Consider the following 19136-nt stretch of genomic DNA (forward strand, 5'->3'; position numbering starts at 1 on the left):
GATATGAGAATTATGATATTAAAAGATTATTATATTAAAAGAAAATTTTAGACTTTTACTTGTTATTTAGTAAACATCATATTAGTTCTTTCGTCTTAAGTAAGCGGCCAAAATCGGAAAGGCATTTTCGCCTCAATGTTAAATAGCTGGAGGAAAACATTTTTTATCGCAACCTATTATATGCAACTGAAAAGGGAAAGTTCGTGTTTTTAGATGGTGTAAACGTGTTTTACATGTTCAATTTTCATTATAACTTTCTTCAGGCTATAAAAAATGCAACTGATTGTCACACAGCTGTTTTTAACGAACAAACAACGACGGAGGACGGAGGATGTAATTCCAGCTGAAAGGGACATCCAGATCGCTCATTATATATATCCCCGGAGGTCGGAGTCAAATTTTGAGAGACCTGGGAAGCAAGAATACATTTCCAAGTCGTCATAATCTTGCACTTGAGAACACTCTGTTCAATCTAACCAAGATACGAGCATTCGCAGGCGTCAAGTTTTCGGTGTTTCTGCGCGAAGAATCCAAAGAAGCCGCTTCGAGGTCTCGCGATTTGAGCGTCTCTCTCGCGTCTCCTTGCGTCGGATCGATCTCTCGAAGTTCGAATGGAGTCGAGTCGAGTGTCGACCGGTGGCGGCTGTTGCCGCGCGGCGACTCCTCGATGTCAATTTCCTTCGATAATTGCAAATGGTCGCTTAATAACAGATGATTGAACGTGTTCCACGGCGCGCGACGTAGCATTTATCTGTCAAGAGCGGTGGCGGTCGGCCGTACGGTGATGCGCCGGTTGACGCGCGTCCGTTGAGCGTTGAACCGGCATAGCGGGGAGTCGCGAACGCGCACGCATACGTCAGAAGGAGAGCGAGGGAGAAAGAGAGGAGACAGAGAGGAGAGAGAGAGAGAGAGCAGGAGAAGAGCGAGACACAGAGAGAGAGAGAGAGAAAGACGGAGAGAAAGAGAGGTTGCGAATTCGTTTACTTCCAAGTCGACCGGAGACGGCCGCGGCGAAGCGAGCGAGCGAGAGTGAGCGAGCGAGCGAGCGAGCGAGCGAACGAGCGCGCAAGAAAGAGACGCACAGATAAGAGTGAAAACGAACGAGAGAAGCGGCCTTTGAATAATCGCGTCTTTGATTATGTGATCGCGAATCGCGCGCGGGGCGACGACACGGTGACGGCGAACGAGAGGAAAGAGCGGCGACGCGGAGGACAGGCAGGAAGGAAGACAGGAAGGAAGGAAGGAAGGAAGGAAGAGCAGACAGGCTAGGAAACATGCGGAGCACCCGGGCCGACGTTTTCTGCTATCTCATCGTAGCGATCTTCGCTCTGCCGACGCTCAGCCGGGCAGGTGAGTACTCGTTGTATCAGTGCTATACTCGCGTCGTTCCTCCTCGCGAGGGTGAGAGAAAGAAAGAGAGAGAGAGAGAGAGAGCGAGAAGGAGACAGTGTGGTGTAGAAAAATCTCGACGAGCGTCGGCCTCGCGAACTGGCTCGCTGGTAAATTGGAGCCGACGAAATTGCTTCGTCCGAGCGAGGCACCGGAGTCACCCCAGCTCGGTCACAATGGTCTTCTTCCGTTCTTTCTCTCTCTGTCTCTCTGTCCGTCTTTTTCTCTCCCTCCCTCTCTTTCGTCAGTGCGTCTCTTTTTCTCGTTTTCTCTCTCTCTCTCTCTCTCTCTCTCTCTCTCTCTCTCTCCGTCTTCCTCTCTGTCTCTCTTTCTCTCTCTCTTTCTCTCTCTCTCTCTCTCTCTCTCTCTCCCCTTCATCTCTCCCCTTCATCTCTTTCCTTCATCTCTTCCCGCCTCCCTCGTTCTCTCTTTCTCCTTCTGTTTTCGTAACGCTCGTCTTTCTCTGCCGTAAAATCTCGGTTCCGAGAGAGAATCGCAGCCGGGGCGCTCTTCGCGATTCCACGCGGGAATTGAGATCAATCCGCGACGACGACGACGATGACGGCAACGACGACGACGACGACGACGACGACGACGACGACGACGACGACGACGACGACGACGACGACGACGACGATGACGATGACGACGACGGCGATGCGTGCGTGATGCATTACGTGTGCATACACATGATGTGATTTCCTCTATCTCAGTTTTTCTCCGTCGTTTCGGGAAGCGTTGAAAACGCATTTTCCATGGCGCGTGAAATCCCACGACACCATACTCGGTAATAATACTCGTCGTAATAATAATTAATCCCGACGCGCCGTGACGTGCGTTTTTCTCCGTGCGCAGCGAGCAGGAAGCACGCGAGTATCCGCGGCGATAGCGGCGTATCGCGTCTCGGAATCTGTCGTTGTTGCATGCGATATGCGGCAGAAATAGAATTAATTACTGTGTCAAGGAGTCAGCTGCGGGCGAGGAGAGCGCGGGCGGAGGCGGACGCCGAATTAACGACGGGGATTATCCGGAAGAAGTAACGGTACGCGCATATCGATCTGAATTTCGTCGGCGTTGCCGCCGCGCGAGAGACGGAATTCGCGCCGAGCGCCCTGAAAGCTGCGCCGAAACATCGTCCGTTATCGATCTCGCGGTGCAATTTTTTTTTCTCCCTGCCCCTGCCCGCACCTGCCCGTTCATTTCGCAACACGCTCTCGTTGCTTGCTCGTCGATCTTTTCGCGTTTCGTGTAACAAGGAAGTCGCCTGTATTTTTCGCGCGGCGTTCGATTCGTCGCGCAGGCCGCTTCGTTCGGCACGCTCATTCGTCGCAGCGTTATCCTTTTCTCCGGATAATCGCCGCGCATAATCGCGCGAGAATCCTCGCCGGCGACGAATGCATTCGCAATGATATGATGAGCGACAATTTGCCTCGTGAGGAGACGGATGGTTTTTTATTTTTGTCGGAGGCTCGCGGAGTCGTCGGTCCGCGCGTTTTACGCGAACGCGAGCCGGCGTGCTTTCTTTTCGCGTGTCACAATCGCCGGCGGTAGAAGTCCGGGGTAGAAGTCGGCATCGTGACGAAATTACCGCGAATTCGTTAAAGACGACCTCGAGCGGGGATCCGCCCGTTTTCTGTGCTGCTCGTAACCTTTGCGCGGCGAGTGTATCTTTACCGCGCTTTGGCACGCGCTGCGTGTGTATGTGTGTCGATCTCTCTCTCTCTCTCTCTCTCTGTCTCTCTCTCCCCCCCTCTCCCTCTTTCTCTCTTAACAAATCTGCTCCTGACGCTTTTTACGAAACGCATCTTACGAAACTCGAAAAAATCGAGTAGGTCCTTTTGAAAGTCCTCCGCTCTCCGCGTTTCGTCTCTCGTTATTTCGTGGAAAACGTCAATCTCTTTCCGCTTTAAGTCTCGGCGTCGATTTTAATACATCTTGTCCCAACTTCGTCCGACAGTGTTGCGCGGAGGACGCGGACGACTCCCTAAAAGGGCACTCTCATACGATCATACGATTTTCATCCTCTTTTCATTCGACGCGAAATGACAGCATCGCTTTAAAATGGACTTTTACGTCGTCGCGATCTGCCACGGTTTCGCCCGCGGGCGGGCGATTCGAGTCGAGAAAAAGGGGCGAATGAGAAAAAGCACGATCTGTCGTCGCCGGATCGCGGGGATCCGCCGAAATTGCTTTCTCGTTGTCGTCGTCCTGATTCTGTTTCATCCGCTTTTATCGATCGCGTATTCGTGTCAGCCGCGGCCGGCCGAGAACGACGCGTCGATTTTCGACCGCGGCTCCGCGCAATGTTCCATGTTGCAGCGGCTCGGGTATTAATTTAAATAACTGGAAGCTTATGTAAGTAGCGCGCGCGCGCGCGAGGAATTCGCCGAAAAGAAAAGTAGCGGGAACGGCGGGTCGCGCGAGCGCGCTCGTCGTTTTTCGAGAATAATAACGCTCGGCGGGCCTTCAGCGCCTTCGGCGCAGCGTGGAATTTTCCCCGGCCCCCCCCCGCCGCCGCTTTCCGCGCATTTCGCTGCTGCGCGTTTGTTTATTCCGCGCGGCCGCACTTGGCAACGGCCGCTTTTCCCCGCGCATGGGGGGGGGGGATGGGGGCAAATGCTCGCTCGGTGTAAAGCAGATTTTTTTCTGTTTATCCGGCTTTCCGCCTTCCGCTGAGCGAACGAGGACGCTGTTGCGCAGCCGGCGTCTAGAGTTACACGATTTTCACGTGTGCACATTCCACATTGACGAGGTCGAAACCGTTGTAGTTTGAACCCTCGTGTGTAACCTTGGCATTGCGGCTCGACCGATGCGATACATTTCTGCGAGATTTTCGATCTCGCAGCTGAACATCGCGCTTTATTCTCGGTGCAGCAGATATGTCGTATAGCGACGCTGACTGGTAGAGACGGAAAGATTCTCGTAGGAAGTTTCTAATCATCAGCTGTAATTGTTCTCGGTTATCTCGTTCGGGTTTGAAAGCGGTCGAACGAAGTTCAGACGAAGGTTTCCGATTGCGATAACGCAGGAGATGCGCCGGTTCGAAGTTCTTGCTCCGCTTTTTCCTCGCTCGCGCGAGCTGAGATCTTTTTTTTCTCTCCTCGTTGCGTGACAACAAGAAAAATGCATACGAGTAATTTAATTAGCGGTAATATAATATAAAATTAAATAGCGCGTCAGCTAGCCGATGATGTCGCATCACCGGCGGTTTCACACAGCGGAGTATTCTTTGTCCTCCATATTTTCTTTCTTCTTTCCTCGTTCTTTTTCCGCCCCCTTCTCTCTCCCTCTCCCTCCCCCTCTCTCTCTCTCTCTCTCTCTCTGGGCTGCGTTCTCCGAGCAGGAAAATGTCCTACGTGCGTAATAACGCTCGGCTAAATCCCGAGAAATTCCGGTCGTGTCTCACGCAGGCTGTTCGCAGTCGGTCTATAATAAACAAGATGTGTCTGCGGGATACCGCATTACACGCGCACGTGGAATATTCTCCGTCGAATTCGCGTTTACGCGGCGAAACTCACCGCGGTGACCGAAGATTTGAACAGCTGACGCGGAATATGAGCGGAAACGCGCGCGTGTCATCGCACATCGCGGTTTTCTGTTCCGCGGATGTTTATTTATGTTTATTTAATTTATTTATCCACACACACACACACACACACACATATATATATATATATATACCATATATATATTGTTGCGCTCACTCGCACAACCGCGTCCGGAAGTTGGCGAATAAATTGAATTCGTGTTTTTAAAAGAAAGCTAAGCGTTTAATTAAGCGTAATGTGCGAGCTTTGCGAAAAAACTAAACAGTTCCTCTTTCGCACGACAGAATCTCGCGGACCGAATCACCACACATCAGCTTGCTTCGACAGCTGTCGCCTCTCTACTTTTTATTGATTCGTTATCCAGGAGGACGATAGCTTCTCCAAACCTGCTTCGACATATCGAACGCCTCGCTTCTTTCAAAGCTTACTTCCGGAAGCACGAGTGCAACAAATATATATATATATATATATATATATCGTCTTTATCGTGTCTTTTTCTATTCTAATATTATTCATTCTGCGTCGTAAGATGGCCATGAGAATCGACTTTGCCGTATCAGCGACGTTTACATTCTTTTTTAATCGCATCGTGCGACCGTTTTCCTTTTGTTCTTTTTTTTAACATCTAATCTGCGTGGGAAAGTGATTGCGAAACCCAATGTACACTTTTCTGTATCAACGTTACGTTACGTTCGTTTATTCAGTCGTGCAACATATCGCGCACGTGTTTCTTTTTCTCCTTGTTTTCGTTTCGTTGCAATCAAATCAAATTTGCATCGTGAGGTTATATATATGTATGATATCCGATATCTGCTTTACCATGCTAATGACGCCGCGGTTAATTGCCGCAAAATGCTGCATTCGCGATAACACCGGCGGCAGAAAGACACGATACGAACGTCCGAAGCGTGTAATGAAATTTAACGGAATTACATATCGCGCTCGTTATCATCGCGCGACATTCTTCGACCGCGCGATGTTTCTTCGATAATTCGAGAAATCATCTACTTGTCGTATCGCGCAGAAAAACCCGCCGATATCGGACGACTGTTTCTAATTCAACGCTATACAGTTGACAATTCAATACCGATAATTCAACGATATAACTCCTAACGCGACAGTCCTTTCAAATTTATGATCATTTTATTCACGCCACTCTCGTCATTTCAAATCAGATCTCGGATAAGCGGAAAGGCACGTCATCGCGCACAAGGAAAGTCCGCGGATACGGACGGAATTCGCGCTTCGACTTTAGACGATTGTTCGCCCGCGGTGATTACGCCTCGCCTCGCCTCGCCTCGCGGTCGTTCGTTCCGCTATCGGACTCGGATCGTCCGGATTTCATCGAGGAGAAGTGGACGGTTACACAATAATAACGTCGTGTAATCTTAATCCTCGGGCGCTCGCGTGCAAACGAGTAGCGGGAGAGTGTTTTGCGAGACGGCGGATATTCTGATCGCGGTTGGGATTTAACGGCGGTTGAGTCCGCCGAGCGTGGACTTCCTGGAAGCGGGATGAAGAGGCTCTTTGTTCGCGACCGAACGGTCTACGATTTCACGACATTATCGCGGAAAAGCGGCGATGCCGGAAGGGAAAGAGAGAGAGAGAGAGAGAGAGAGAGAGAAGGGGCGTTCGCGGATGCCGTCGTATTGTGAGGTGCCGCGCGAGTGCGGGAACGCGCGAGGGTAACGAAATCGAAATCGGATACCCGATGTCTTCCGGGTTACGATTTTTCCCGCCGGGACCGCCGCTGAAACGTAACACCGATCGATCGCGATCGTCGGTACGAATTGCGCGACCGTACCAGATGACGTTTCTGATGACGACACGCCGTCGAACGTTTCGTGCGAGGAAAATCGCGTGATCGCGAGGCCGCGGACAGAGACGACGACGACGACGACGACGACGACGACGCTTGGCTTCATTTCCTCGCGCCAATGAAAACCTCGATATTTCCAAGAGAGATGCCGTGGTCGCACCATGCCGCACATTCTTCCTCACAACCCGACGAAGGCCAGTATCTTTTAAACGCCTTTGATCGAGCGATCAGTCCATCTTTCCCGGAAGTCTCGGATCGACGTTCAGGCTGTTTTTACCGAGGACGTAGATACGAAGCCCGAGCACTCGAGACGTACCCGTAAAAATATAAAATTGCGTATTTATTCATTGTGACTTCATTCAATAAAAAGTAGAAAAAAAACGCCGTAAAGGGGATCCCGGGGCCGCTTCATGGACTAATCCGCGAGGATAATTGATCGCGCAACGGTACCGCGGTTGCGCACCGGCCGTTCCTTCTCCTCCTCCGCTCCTCGTCGATATTTATTTAGACGCATCGCAATGAATCACGCGCTGCCGCTGCACGACGACGTTACATCAGGAATTATTAACGCGGCACCATCCGCTCGAATCAAAGGCAAGTGAGTCCCTTTAACGTGCTTGACTCAGCTTCGGTATGGTTAACCCCCGTGTGTTGATAAAACGAATTCGTCTCAATTAACTGATTCAGCCAATCACGGCCCGCGCGGGCGACTCCGATGGAGTTACGAAAATGCCATTCATCCTCTCTCTCTCTCTCTCTCCCCCCCTCTCTCTCTCTCCCTCCCTCCTGCTTGCATCCCTCTTTGTGTCTTCTGCTCCAGATGAGATAATGAAGCCGCTCGCCTCGGTGATAAAGACGCGCGCGCGCGCGCGTTTGATCGAACGTCGCAATGATGCGCGCAATGATCGATACGACGAGTCTGTATCGCGCGCGCGTCTTTGTGTTTGCGTAGGTGGTGCGCATCGTCGTTGCATTGTCTTCGGAATTACAACGGTTTATCTCCCCTTGCTCGGCGCGAGCGGAGCTTTCGAACCGCCGCCGCCGTCGTCGTGCGGCTTGGGTTTGTCGGATTGCCTTCGCGCGGAATATTTCATCCATTTCAGTGGAGAGCCGGCGAGACGATGCCGAATAAAGTGCACGAAGATACAACAGCGCCGTTACGGCCGAAAAACGGCGCGGTAAAAAAATAAGGAATCATTCCGCAGCGACTTTCTGCGCGACGAGTCTGCGCTCGAACGATGATCGGACGAAGCGTGATTTACGTTTCTCTCTTTTATTTTTCTTCCTCTCTTTCATTTTTCCTCTCTTTCTTTCTCTCGCCGCCGCGTCCACTCTTTGTCCCACCTTTGTCCCTCTCGTCGCGAAAAATGTCGTAACCGAACGGGCAGGGGTCAAAAACGCGTTCCTTATCGCGGTCATAATTTCAAGTGGTTGTTTTGCATTATCGCGGTGTTCGTGATCCCGCGATTGCAAACTAATCGAGCAGCGTTACCTATCGGCGTCGGATGAGCGAGATAAATTTCCCTCCTTTTTTCCTTCCCTTCCTCTTCCCGTTGGATGACCGCAGCGGCAGGAAGATCAGCTCTTCGCTCGTCCGGCTTAACTCTCCTCCACTCGTGGATTCTCTCTCTCTCTGTCTCTGTCTCTGTCTCTGTCTTTGTCTCTGTCTCTGTCTCTGTCTCTCTCTCTGTCTCTGTCTCTATCTATGTCTCTCTCTCTCTCTCTCTCTCTCTCTCTCTCTCTCTCTCTCTCTCTCTCTCTCTCTCTCTTTCTCTCTCTCTCTCTCTCTCTCTCTCTCTGTCTGTCTGTCTGTCTCTGTCTCTCTCTCTCTCGATTGTACATGTCGCATCCTCTTATCGTCGTTGTTCTTATCATCCTTCATAGTTACTGTTTGTCCTCTTAATCCGCAACCGGTTGTTTGTCTCTCTCGTCGACTTATCGTTTCGAAATGTGCCATCGATATCTCGCGATGATATTTTCTCGCTCGCCGTCGGCGATCGTCACGATGCGGAGGCAACGACGGTAGCGCGAGCGTCCGCATGCGGTATCATTGCAGAGTTGCAGAACTATATCGAGGCGGGGCGGGGGGTGTATCATTCGTCCCGGTGCCCGGTGCCCGGTGCGACTCCCCGAGCAGAAATCAAATACGGCAATTTTTTATGCCTGATACGGCATGACTAGGCAAGCCATAAGAATGCGCATTTCGAGTGGTCCTTATCCGGTCGGAACGTGGCAATTGTCTTGCAATATTTTCCGGATTACGTATATCCCGAGCAGCGATGACGTCACTTATTTGGATGCCTGATTTGGTCCCGACGGACATTTGACCAGGTTTCTCGATTTCAGGCAATTTTATCAGGGCATTATGCAGCGGTGCGTTTCACTCCTCATTATCCGTGCCGGATCCGATAAAATCATCCGGGCTCTATTTGAAGTTTGGAAGCCGGATAGGGTTTTAATACGGCCGTGGGGACGATGTTCTGCTCGGGTCGTGTCGTTTCATAAGCGGGCAGGCGTGCTGAATATCGATATATCGGCGGCGGATCCGGATCGGATTTGCCGCTCACGCAAGGACTCACGGAGGATCGGCTCCAACAACTCCTCCCCTCCCCTCCGCTCCTCTCGCTCCGACCTACGTTCGCTCTTCGAGCTTCGCTACTGTTAGCTCTGTAAGGATATTGACAGCGATTCTTTTCAGAGGGGCAAGACGACAAGACGCAACCGAGGAAGTGTAGCATCACGGATCTCAGCCACATGCAATGCGGTAAGCACGAGAAGTGCCGCGCGAACGGCACCGAGCAAGGGTGGTGCGAGTGTCAGCTCGGTTTCCATTTAGTTAACGGAGAATGCGTTAGGGTCACCCCGACGGCGGCGAACTTCGACCTCACCACCGTCAAGCCAGAGCTTAAGCCTGAGTCCGGAGGTACGTCGTGCATGCGCGGAGGGGGACGGAGGCGCACGCGCCCGGTCAATTCGCGAGTTGACGTATTTAACACGCTTGTGTCGTAATTCGCGGAGGAAAGAACGTCAGTTCGTGTAACAAAAGCAGGGACGAAAGAAGAGGGGGATACGCGCTTTTGATGGGACGCGAGAGACGCGCGATGTTCCTGTTATTGCGACGGAAAATATTCAGAGTAAGATAAATGTCCCAGCCGGCCGGACCGCTTTGAAAAAGAAACTATTTATTATTTATTTTAACAATAACGAGTGAAAGTAATAATTAGTGTAAAAAAATTCCAATATTTGACGATCAGTCGGAAAACGATATATCCAATTTGGTACTTTTGTATTAAAATAAAAATTAATCAAATAAGTATACACCTATGGTTTGGCAAAGTAATGGTCAATCGTTAATAAATTAATTCATTAAGAGATAGCGTCTATATTTATATTATTTCCCGCTAGCACATAGCAATTTTCTAATTGCGGTCAGACACTGGGACAAATTATATCCGAACATTGGGCCATTTCTTTTGGGCAATTTATTTCAACTGTCCGGTCGCTGATACATTGATGCGCTTCGTTGCTTGTGTAAATATATTTCATTAATAATAGATATATATATATATATATATATTGGTTTAAATCATTTCTCTCTACTTAAGGGAATCTTAAGTTTTCGAATAAATGCAAATATTTATATCAAAGCTGTTATTGCTTAATATTGTATTTTTTGTGACGACTTAGTCTTAAACTTGTCCGATTACTGGGACATTTACCTTATTTACACGGGATAACCAGGAAAGGATTTAGCCAGTCAGAACCATAACGTCGATTCGACGTTGATTTGATGCTGAAATGGCCGATGTTGAACCGACGTTGAATCAACGTCAATTCAACCCTCATCGACGTCGAATCAACGTTGTGGTTCTGGACTGGGTTATCCCCGAACGCGAGTCCCTTCCGCAGGAATTTTCGCGTTCCTACAAGCGAATCGTAGGACGAAAGTCTGACAGAAAGTCAGTTACACGAATTGCTTTCTTTTTTCCATGCATTCGTAGCAGGCTTTGCACGATCTCGACGAGATGATTCTCCGAGACGTTTTCGGAGCATTTGTATGCGCAGTGACTTTTCATTCAGTATTTACACGCGCACAATGGCGGGAGACGCACAAACTGCTTGACTCGATGTACATAATTCAATTCTGCTGTCTCCTCTCGACGTACGTTACGTACGTTACGTCACGTCATTACATTCGCTCGTGAGCGTTTTCGCAATTTAGATAACGCCACGCTTCAGCCCCGCGCTATCGTTTATTTTGCTATTAGTCGGTACGCTGATATGATAATGCGACGGTGTGCAGAAGGAAAATGTCGCGCACGAAGCGAACTGTCGAAAGGCGCGACGGCGACAACTGTGTGTAGCGCGCTGCGACATCGCTGCGACTAAAGTGTCAATCAATTTGATTTAGGTAGCTCCGTAGCCGCTGGTCTGCTAATACCAACCTTCCTCGTAGTAGTTGCCGTTCTGCTGTACGTCGGCGCGAGACGGTACAAATGGCTGCAACGATTTCGGCAATATCGTCACAATCGTTACGGCAATGTCCTAGTCACGAGAGACGACGACGACGACGACGACCCACCGATAGCGTAAGAATCGACGAGGCGACGGGATTGAAAGAGAGATACAAGGAAAGGTGTGGGAGAAACGACGAAAGCAGAGAGGACAAGAGCGAGACGCAGCAGCAGCGTTTTCCCGCGGCGGACATCCGCGCGACTTTGACACGCGCTTTCACGCGCGACCTTACTCGCGACCGATGACGCGACCTTTATCTCGCGCTCTGGATGACACTCTCGTCTGGATGTGATTCCGCGGCGGCGTAAACGGGGAAGCGCGGTTGCACGGAGTGCGCGCGCGCGAGCGAAACGGAAGGCGAGATGAATCACGAGGCCAAATGCAAAGACACGCCCGCGCGCGAGTAGTCGCGTCTCTTTGTGGATTGTGCGAAATGGGTGATGGATCGTGGCAGTTTCTCGACTCGCGCGCGACCTTTCTCCTCTCTCTTTGTCTTCTTTTGTCGCGCGCGAGGAAAGACGGTTTCGTCGGGAGTTGTTGTTTGTGAATTTTGACACGGTGCTCGCTCTCTCCTCTCCGGTGGTCGCTCGCTCGCTCGCACGAGAGTCGTCGCTACTCGCGCTGGTGGTCGAAACTATATTTATATGTGATGACGGTAGCGAAGGAATGCGGCATAACGGACTGCGTATGCGACTAGATGTAAGAATCCACAGGAGAACATAATTTTTTACATTGATATTAATAAGCTGGTCAGTAAACTTTACGTAGCGTTAGTGTAGTCCGTATACGATACTCCGGTGATCGCTTCTCTCATCACCATCCTCCTCACTCAGCGCGAGAAACCTAGAGAAGTTGTATTAATTGTACCATATGTGACCCTACCTTGATGCAGAATCCTTTCCTTGTAGTTTTCTCCTTTGCAGAAACGTTCCATGATTTCGGATCGTCCCGTGAATAACGCGAGTTTTCTTTCAGCCTGGGTGCCTTTGCGGCAGGAAAGACAAAAAATTCGTCTAAACGCATCTTTCTTTGTAAAAGTTGTTAAAAGTTGGTGTTTTCAAGTTTTTAGTATGATTTGTTTATTCAACATAATTATTATATTTAAGGACAGAACTCGCATTATTAATGGAGTGACTCATTATAACGTGCTCGACACGCATGGCGGAATCAATTTGACATTTGTTTCTTAAATTATTTTATATATTTTTCTACATGTGTTTTACTTGTTACTCGAGATTCTCGAGCGACATATTTTCTTTTTTCTTTTCTTTTCTTCTTTTTTTTTTTTTTTTCAAAAAATGATTCTTCCAGATGTACGCAAAGTAGAATCGTTCATGGATCCAAATTAGTACTTACCGTCTTGCTGTTGTACAGGCGACGTGACGAAATATTCTCAACTCCACCGTGCACGTGTATAAATCTGACAGTTACCTTTCTGCAAACGCAAACAGGAGAAATTTGGATGCGATTGCATTTATACCAAAAGAACATCGCGCTTTTTCTATCGTGTCTTCGATGTTTTCTGTAACATAATGAAATCTGTACATATATCCTTTGCCACTCGCGAATGCGTAATCTTGCCAGCGACCATTCTTCCTGATCTAATCTAATCATGTGATTCGGGAAGATGTATTATCTATACAATGTTCACATGATGGATTCACATGATCGATGCGGGCTTCGAGTTCGCGAGAGAGAGACTAACAAGAGATAAGCTTTCGAGAGTTATATATATATATATATACATATATAATATATATATATATACATATATAATATATATATATATATATATATATATATAATATGTACCCTATTCTTGTACTCTATAGTTTTTGTACAGAACTACGCGCACTAGAATCTAATCTAATCATAGTAATTATTCAGTGTATAGTACTGACTCTTCGGTCGTGTGTCGATCAGACTGCATCGATCGAGATTTCATATTTTTATAGTTCGCGAGTACAAATGTAAGGAAACGGCGAGCGGTACTGGCGAATTATCATTGTGTCGGTTTTAGCAAGACGGCTATCTCCTCTGCTCAACAACGTTCCTGAGAGAATGGCGAGTATTGTCCGCGCTCGCGTTGTCACACATTTCTGTGCGCGATTCGGCCGAATGTCTTGACAATTATTATCGCAGCTGTGTGGCGCGGACACACACACACACACACACACACACACACACACACACACACTCGCACGAGAGCTACGATGTGGTCGCTTGTTCTCGAGGAATAATGTTCGCACGTAGCACGCTCCGAGTTAGGCCGAGTTCTCTCCGCCGGCAAATCAGTCGTTCGCAGCGATCGCACAATTTGTATACGCGTTTACGTTGCGCCGTAATCTAAATCGCGATTCTGTGATGTATCTCGCGCTATCAATCGGCGCGACCGCGAAGTTCATTTCGTCGATCGAGCCGCTGCATCTCCGCGCGCCGCGCGCCGCACGACGGACGACCCTCGATCCTCCTGGTGCATTATCTTGGTTGTGTAAATATTTCTCTCTACGTGCTCTGTTGTGCTGAAACCAATGTTCGATAATATTCCTCCTGTCGCTCTCCTGCGTAGATCCCGCAGCCGTCGCGAGGCGGCTGTAAGCTGGTGTCAGCGTTGTTTAAAAGCTCTCCGGAAGAAGGAGAAGGTTGTGCCGCTTGAAAGCCGCGAAACGCGCGAAGTTATTTCGTTGCCTTCGCGAGACCGCAGGTTTATTTCTCCCGATCTGATCTTGTAACACACGTTTTATCAATGTTTCTTCTAGCATCGAGATATATTCCCGTTGTGTAATTTATCTCATTTGTACTATAATAATAAAGCTCACTTTAAAAGCTCTGCAACTGTACTCGCCGCCGCGTCTCGCGGTGTCTTGCGTTCGTTGATCGCGCGCAAGCTTCTCCTCTGAGGACCAGGAGAGGGACGATGAATAACGACGGTAAGTGTGATATCTTCTTTTTTTTCTCACTCTTTTATTTCGTACGTAAATATCGACATAGCTTTAAGACAAGATATACGCTCAGGAAGACTTACTCGCTAGTGTAACGTCTATCAAGATTCGTGAGGAAGGATGAAACCTTAATGTGTACAGCTCCTTGTTTTCCTTTCTAGAGAATCGCGTATGTTGCATTCCGAATTGCCGTTTCACGAATGTGCGTAGAATAGAATCCGTACGTTTATTTACAAGTTCGATCGACATGAGGGAGAAGGAGGAGAAGGAGGAGGGTATGTTTTCAGCACGCCTCGGGAACAATCGATGGAGATTCCGACACCCGCCTGACTCGCGCGGGTAAACGCGCGAATTGACAGAATTGAATCGTCATCGCCGTATTGTGGTCATCGCGTTTCGAGCGCGTTTCATTGGCAGGAAACACACCGAGCGGCACATCCTTTCGCATTCGTTAGTAACCGGATTCGCTAATTATCCCGAATTTTCATCTAGCGCGAACTTCTCCGAACGAATTATCTACGATCGCCGTTATCGACGGACGTTAATTGGCCCCTTGTCTTTGTTCCTTAATCGCGGTGTTTGTGTGATGAGTAACGATGGATGTTGATGAGTGTCAGGATGACTAATAATATCTCATTGCCGACACGCGTCGCACTTCTGGATCGTGTTTGCTTTCCTAAGAGTCGTGACGCGACGCCACTTTACGATTCACAACAATCTCGCCCCCCCCTCTCTCTCTCTCTCTCTCTCTCTCTCTCTCTTTCGTTTCTCTCCTCCTTCTTTCTTCTCTCCTCTCTTTCCCTCTTTTTTTAAAATTTTCACCGAATAATTTATTATCTCGAAAGCTCACCGACGCGCCCGCGGGCGCTCGCGCGAGACTTACTAATTACCTAGCTGAATCGTTCGCGGATTAGTTCCTATCCTCAGAGCGGCGCGACGAGACGGACATCCCCGTCGCGCGTTCTTTGGAACGAAAGACACCGATCGTCCGATTACAAAAGGGCGGTGAGTGGGCTGTGAGCGTCGAGCGCGACGTCCGTTCGCGGAAAGCCAGTTTCATAAGAGAACGAATAAGTAGATTAAGCCCGGGTTTCTTTCATGAAAGTGTCTTTCCTGAGTTGTCGATCGGGGCTGGTGGTGGTGGTGGTGGTGGTGGTGGCAGTGTATATAAATTAGTCGCTTCGTGCTCGTGATCAAGCGAGAGCCTATCCGAAATTGAGATTGACGATACACACGCGCGCGCGCGCTTCCGTGCTCGCTCCGAGGATTTTCGATCGCTCGGTTCGTGACACCATCTGAATCTCTCCGAGAGCGAGATTTCCCTGGATAAGTAGAGTGACAAGCGAATCCGAGCGACTCGCACGCAGTAGATTCTCTCTCCGCGCTCCGTGTGATCGCCAAGTGGAATATACATTCTCGTACAAAGCTCGATGAATCCGCCGATGTTGCAGGGGCAAATTCAGCCCAACCCGACCGACCTGCCAGGCCCAGACGAAAACTCGCTGATAAGAAGAGAGAAATGCCTGCGGGGAGACTTCCCAGTTCGATCGTTCTCTCAGTTATCCCGACCGAGTTTCAACGCGGCTCTCCTCGCGGACGAAATTCTCTTCGGTCGCGATAATCGAGATGTGGTCGTGGTCGTTCCTCTTCAGCGAGTTCTCGGCTGCACGGGCTGAGATTATTTTCCCCTGCGACGGTATCTCTTCACTGGCGCGCTGCGAGCTGGCTGATTCACTCGTCTCGAGAAAATTTAGAGAGCACGTCGTGATGTCGTGATACCGCCCGAGTGTATATCTCTCTCTTCCCTTCGTCAATACGCGGAATAATCCTGCCATGTTCTCTGCTGTCTGTATTGCGCTCCGCTGATCTGTACATTCTCCGGCGTCCGGTAGTACACCGTGCGACCTCGGTCGTTGTTGACGCTCGTCGGCAGGAACTGTGGGCTCGGGACGAACGGTTTCTGCTGCTGCTGCTGCTGCTGCTGCTGCTGTTGCTGCTGCTGATTGATCGGTCTGGAGAGCTTGTAGTTGTTCTCGGAAGACTGCAGGACGGTGTCTCGGCTCAGTTGCTGTCGATGAAGGGGCAGGACGAATCCGCTCGGCAGGTTGGCTTCCTGAATCAGGGTGGGTGTCAGAGCGTCGTTCAACGTAACGTCGTACTCGCTCTCGGGGATATCCTGAAGCCGATGCGTCACCTCGTTGATCCTCTGCTTCACCCGGTAGCTACCCGGGCCCGACGGCAGGTCTTGGATGTCTTCGCTCTTGTACGTCGAGCTGTAGATGTTGGGAGTCTCGGTGGAAGGAAGTCTGGCCTTGCTGCGGGTCGGTGAACCCAAAGAGGTCTGCTGCACGTTGTCGGCGTTCGCGTGCTTCTCGCTCGAATAGTTCTCGATCCACTTCGGCGCCAGGTTCTCGGTCTGATGATGATGATGATGATGATGATGATGATGATGGCGTGTATCGTACGATTGGTTCTGCGTGGAGTATCCTCGCGACGAGTTGGAGAGGTCCTCCGGACCCTTCGAGACCTCCTCCTCCTCCTCCTCCTCCTCCTCCTCTTCCTCCAGCTGCACCTCCTCTTCTTCACGGTTCTTCTTTATCGGTCTTCGTATCGCCGGCCTGGATATCGCGGTGTCGTACTCATCCTGCTGTTGCTTCTGCTGATCGCTCTGGATGGTTTTGTAGGCGTCGTACGCCTGCTTGTTGCCGTCCGTTTTCACACGGGATTCCAGACTGATATCTCTACCGTCCTCTTGAATACCGTCCTCCTGCACATAATAACCCTTGTGGTCGTTCTCAGCCAGCAGGGTAGTGATGACTCGATGATCGGTCGTCACCTCCTCGTCCCTCCTGGACGAGTGCGGCGCTTTCGAGCCAACCGGCGATAATCCTCTCGGATTAGGATTGCCGCCACGAGACGGTAAGAAGGGTCTCTTCACGATTCGAACAGTGGTTCGAGGTGGTGGAGGAGACGGCGGTTCCTCCAACGGCTCGTCGTAGTACTCGGCGGAGTATTCATCGGTTGGGATCTGGTAGTGAGCCTGCTCATTTCGACCGGCCAAGTCTCTGTCTTGGTAATCCGTCTGCTGAGAGGTTCTCTGGGACTTCTCAGACAGGTTTCTGTGGTAGTCTTGCGCATCGACCCGACCACTTTGAGCAGTCTGAGTAGGTCTAGCTGGTCGCTCCGGGTAAGAAGGCTTTTCCGGGCGATCGATCAGCGAGTCTCTCGAGTCCGCTTCGGACTTGTGGACGAGTTGTTCCGGTGAGCAAGTAGTTGTCGTGGTAGCGCTTGTTGTGGTGGTGCTTGTCTTCTCGGTCGTTCGATCGTACGAGCTCGGTCTCCTGGACGTCTCGGTGGTGTCCGAGAGATCCTTCGCTCTCGAGGACGCTCGCGATCGTTCGGCGTCTCTGTCGCGGTCGAGGAGCCGCGGCGAGTACGGCCGCTCCTGCCTGTCGGGATCCTGCGATCGTCCCCGATCGCGATCGGACGTCCTCTCCGGATCCTGCGTTCGTCCCCGATCGCGATCGGACGTCCTCTCCGGATCCTGCGTTCGTCCCCGATCGCGATCGGACGTCCTCTCCGGATCCTGCGTTCGTCCTCGATCGCGATCGGACGTCCTCTCCGGATCCTGCGATCGTCCTCGATCGCGATCGGACGTCCTCTCCGGATCCTGCGATCGTCCTCGATCGCGATCGGACGGTCTCTCGGGATCCTGCGATCTTCCTCGATCGCGATCCAGGGCTCTCTCGGGGCTACGATCTTTACCGCGATCGAGAGCGCGGTCTCTGCTACCCCGGTCCCTCTCTCGATCGTAGTAGCGATCCCTCGAGCGATCCTGATGCGTCCTGAGTCGTACTTCTTCCGGCGGTGAGTGATAACGGGTTCTGGAAAATTAATTATTCCGCGGTATTGATCGCTGTTAATGAATTCGGCGATGAATATGGTATCGATGATCGTGTTTCGGTGTCCGATAGAACCGCGTTTCCGCCTATCACTGAGCAATTCTAAATTCCCCATATAGTTCCTCTCTCTCTCTCTCTCTCGTGTGTGGGAAAAGTTAAATTTTATAACGATAAGAAAGATACAACATCAGCGGATATCAGCGGGTGCTGACACACTCAGTGTCTTGATGTCATTGTCGGAATGACGTGCGAGAAGTGCGATTGCGTCGTCGTCGGGTCGTCTGACGAAAAGGCTCGATAACGCAACTAATGACGATCGTTGAATATTAAATTACTATCGCTCATTGGCATGCGTATGTATGCGATCTGATTAGTTAATCGTGCATAACCGGCATATCGGCGTTGTGTACGTTACCTTACCTGAGGGGACGATCCCTGTCCCGGGTTTCGTAAAAGTCCCTGTCGCGGTCTCTGTCCCTGTCCCTTTCCCTGTACGAGGGTCTCCTCCGGATCGGTCTCCTGATCGGCCTGACATCCTCCAACTCGTCGTCGTAGTAATCGTCCTCGGCGAGATCAGCAGGTCGCCGACGTGGCTCCTCTTTAATCACAGACACAGTTTCACGTTTCCAGTTACCCCCCGAAGAGGGCGACTCCCTCCCTCCCTCCCTCCCTCGAGAGTGTCCCGTGTCGTATGTTGATCTTACCTGCCGGTTGCGCCGAAGTGGTCTTGTACGCGTATCTGTCCTGCTCCGCCAGCGGCACGGGTCGTCGGATCTTCGGCGGCGCCCTTGGCCTCGCATACACCGAGCTGATGGGTGCCGCCGGCTTCACCAGACCATCCGTGCTCGCGGTCGCGCTCGCCGACGGCGGCGCCGCGGACTCTTTCTCGTCGTAATCGTCCCGGAATCTGGAAACGAACGGAGCGCGCGGTTTAAGTTCAAGTCGCAGAAGTGAATTAAGTTACAATTCCAAAAGTCCCAATACTTGTTACATTTATTATCATATATTTATAATATATATT

The 19136-nt window shown here is 50.5% G+C and overlaps 2 protein-coding genes across 5 annotated transcripts in view; one reads left to right on the forward strand and one right to left on the reverse strand.

Annotated features, from left to right (window-relative positions):
- The first annotated feature begins 704 nt into the window (after window positions 1-704).
- On the forward strand, window positions 705-12593 carry LOC105189584 (uncharacterized). 4 transcript variants are annotated; one of them, XM_011151806.3, is made up of 3 exons: window positions 705-1350; window positions 9455-9679; window positions 11213-12593. In XM_011151806.3, the coding sequence occupies exons 1-3, from the start codon at window positions 1275-1277 to the stop codon at window positions 11347-11349; spliced, it is 438 nt and encodes a 145-aa protein (XP_011150108.1). In that variant the 5' UTR covers window positions 705-1274; the 3' UTR covers window positions 11350-12593. The 4 variants fall into 4 exon arrangements, with proteins under 4 accessions (XP_011150108.1, XP_025153059.1, XP_011150107.1 ...); XM_025297274.1 differs by having other exon boundaries at window positions 11216-12593; XM_011151805.3 differs by having other exon boundaries at window positions 715-1350; window positions 11168-12593.
- Window positions 12594-13919: 1326 nt separating this feature from the next.
- The window catches only part of LOC105189585 (uncharacterized protein DDB_G0284459), a 32037-nt gene continuing 26820 nt past the window's right edge, over window positions 13920-19136 (reverse strand). Inside the window, exons 6-8 of the mRNA XM_025297272.1 lie at window positions 18820-19022; window positions 18536-18713; window positions 13920-18097 (exon numbers count right to left, since the gene is read on the reverse strand). Coding sequence (XP_025153057.1) covers window positions 16024-18097; window positions 18536-18713; window positions 18820-19022 — 2455 coding nt within the window. The 3' untranslated portion in view covers window positions 13920-16023. The remainder of the gene's footprint in view (window positions 18098-18535; window positions 18714-18819; window positions 19023-19136) is intronic.

The sequence above is a fragment of the Harpegnathos saltator genome, unplaced genomic scaffold (assembly GCF_003227715.2).
Source record: "Harpegnathos saltator strain DR-91 unplaced genomic scaffold, Hsal_v8.6 scaffold174, whole genome shotgun sequence".
In the NCBI taxonomy this organism is placed as follows: Eukaryota; Metazoa; Arthropoda; class Insecta; order Hymenoptera; family Formicidae; genus Harpegnathos; species Harpegnathos saltator.

What these genes read in the sequence shown, in the direction of transcription:
- LOC105189584 (XM_011151805.3), top strand. Translation starts at nt 1,275, where the DNA reads ATGCGGAGCACCCGGGCCGACGTTTTCTGCTATCTCATCGTAGCGATC. An exon ending in GCCGACGCTCAGCCGGGCAG is followed by an intron (nt 1,351 to 9,454) that starts GTGAGTACTCGT and finishes GATTCTTTTCAG; the next exon opens with AGGGGCAAGACGACAAGACG. An exon ending in GCTTAAGCCTGAGTCCGGAG is followed by an intron (nt 9,680 to 11,167) that starts GTACGTCGTGCA and finishes AATTTGATTTAG; the next exon opens with GTAGCTCCGTAGCCGCTGGT.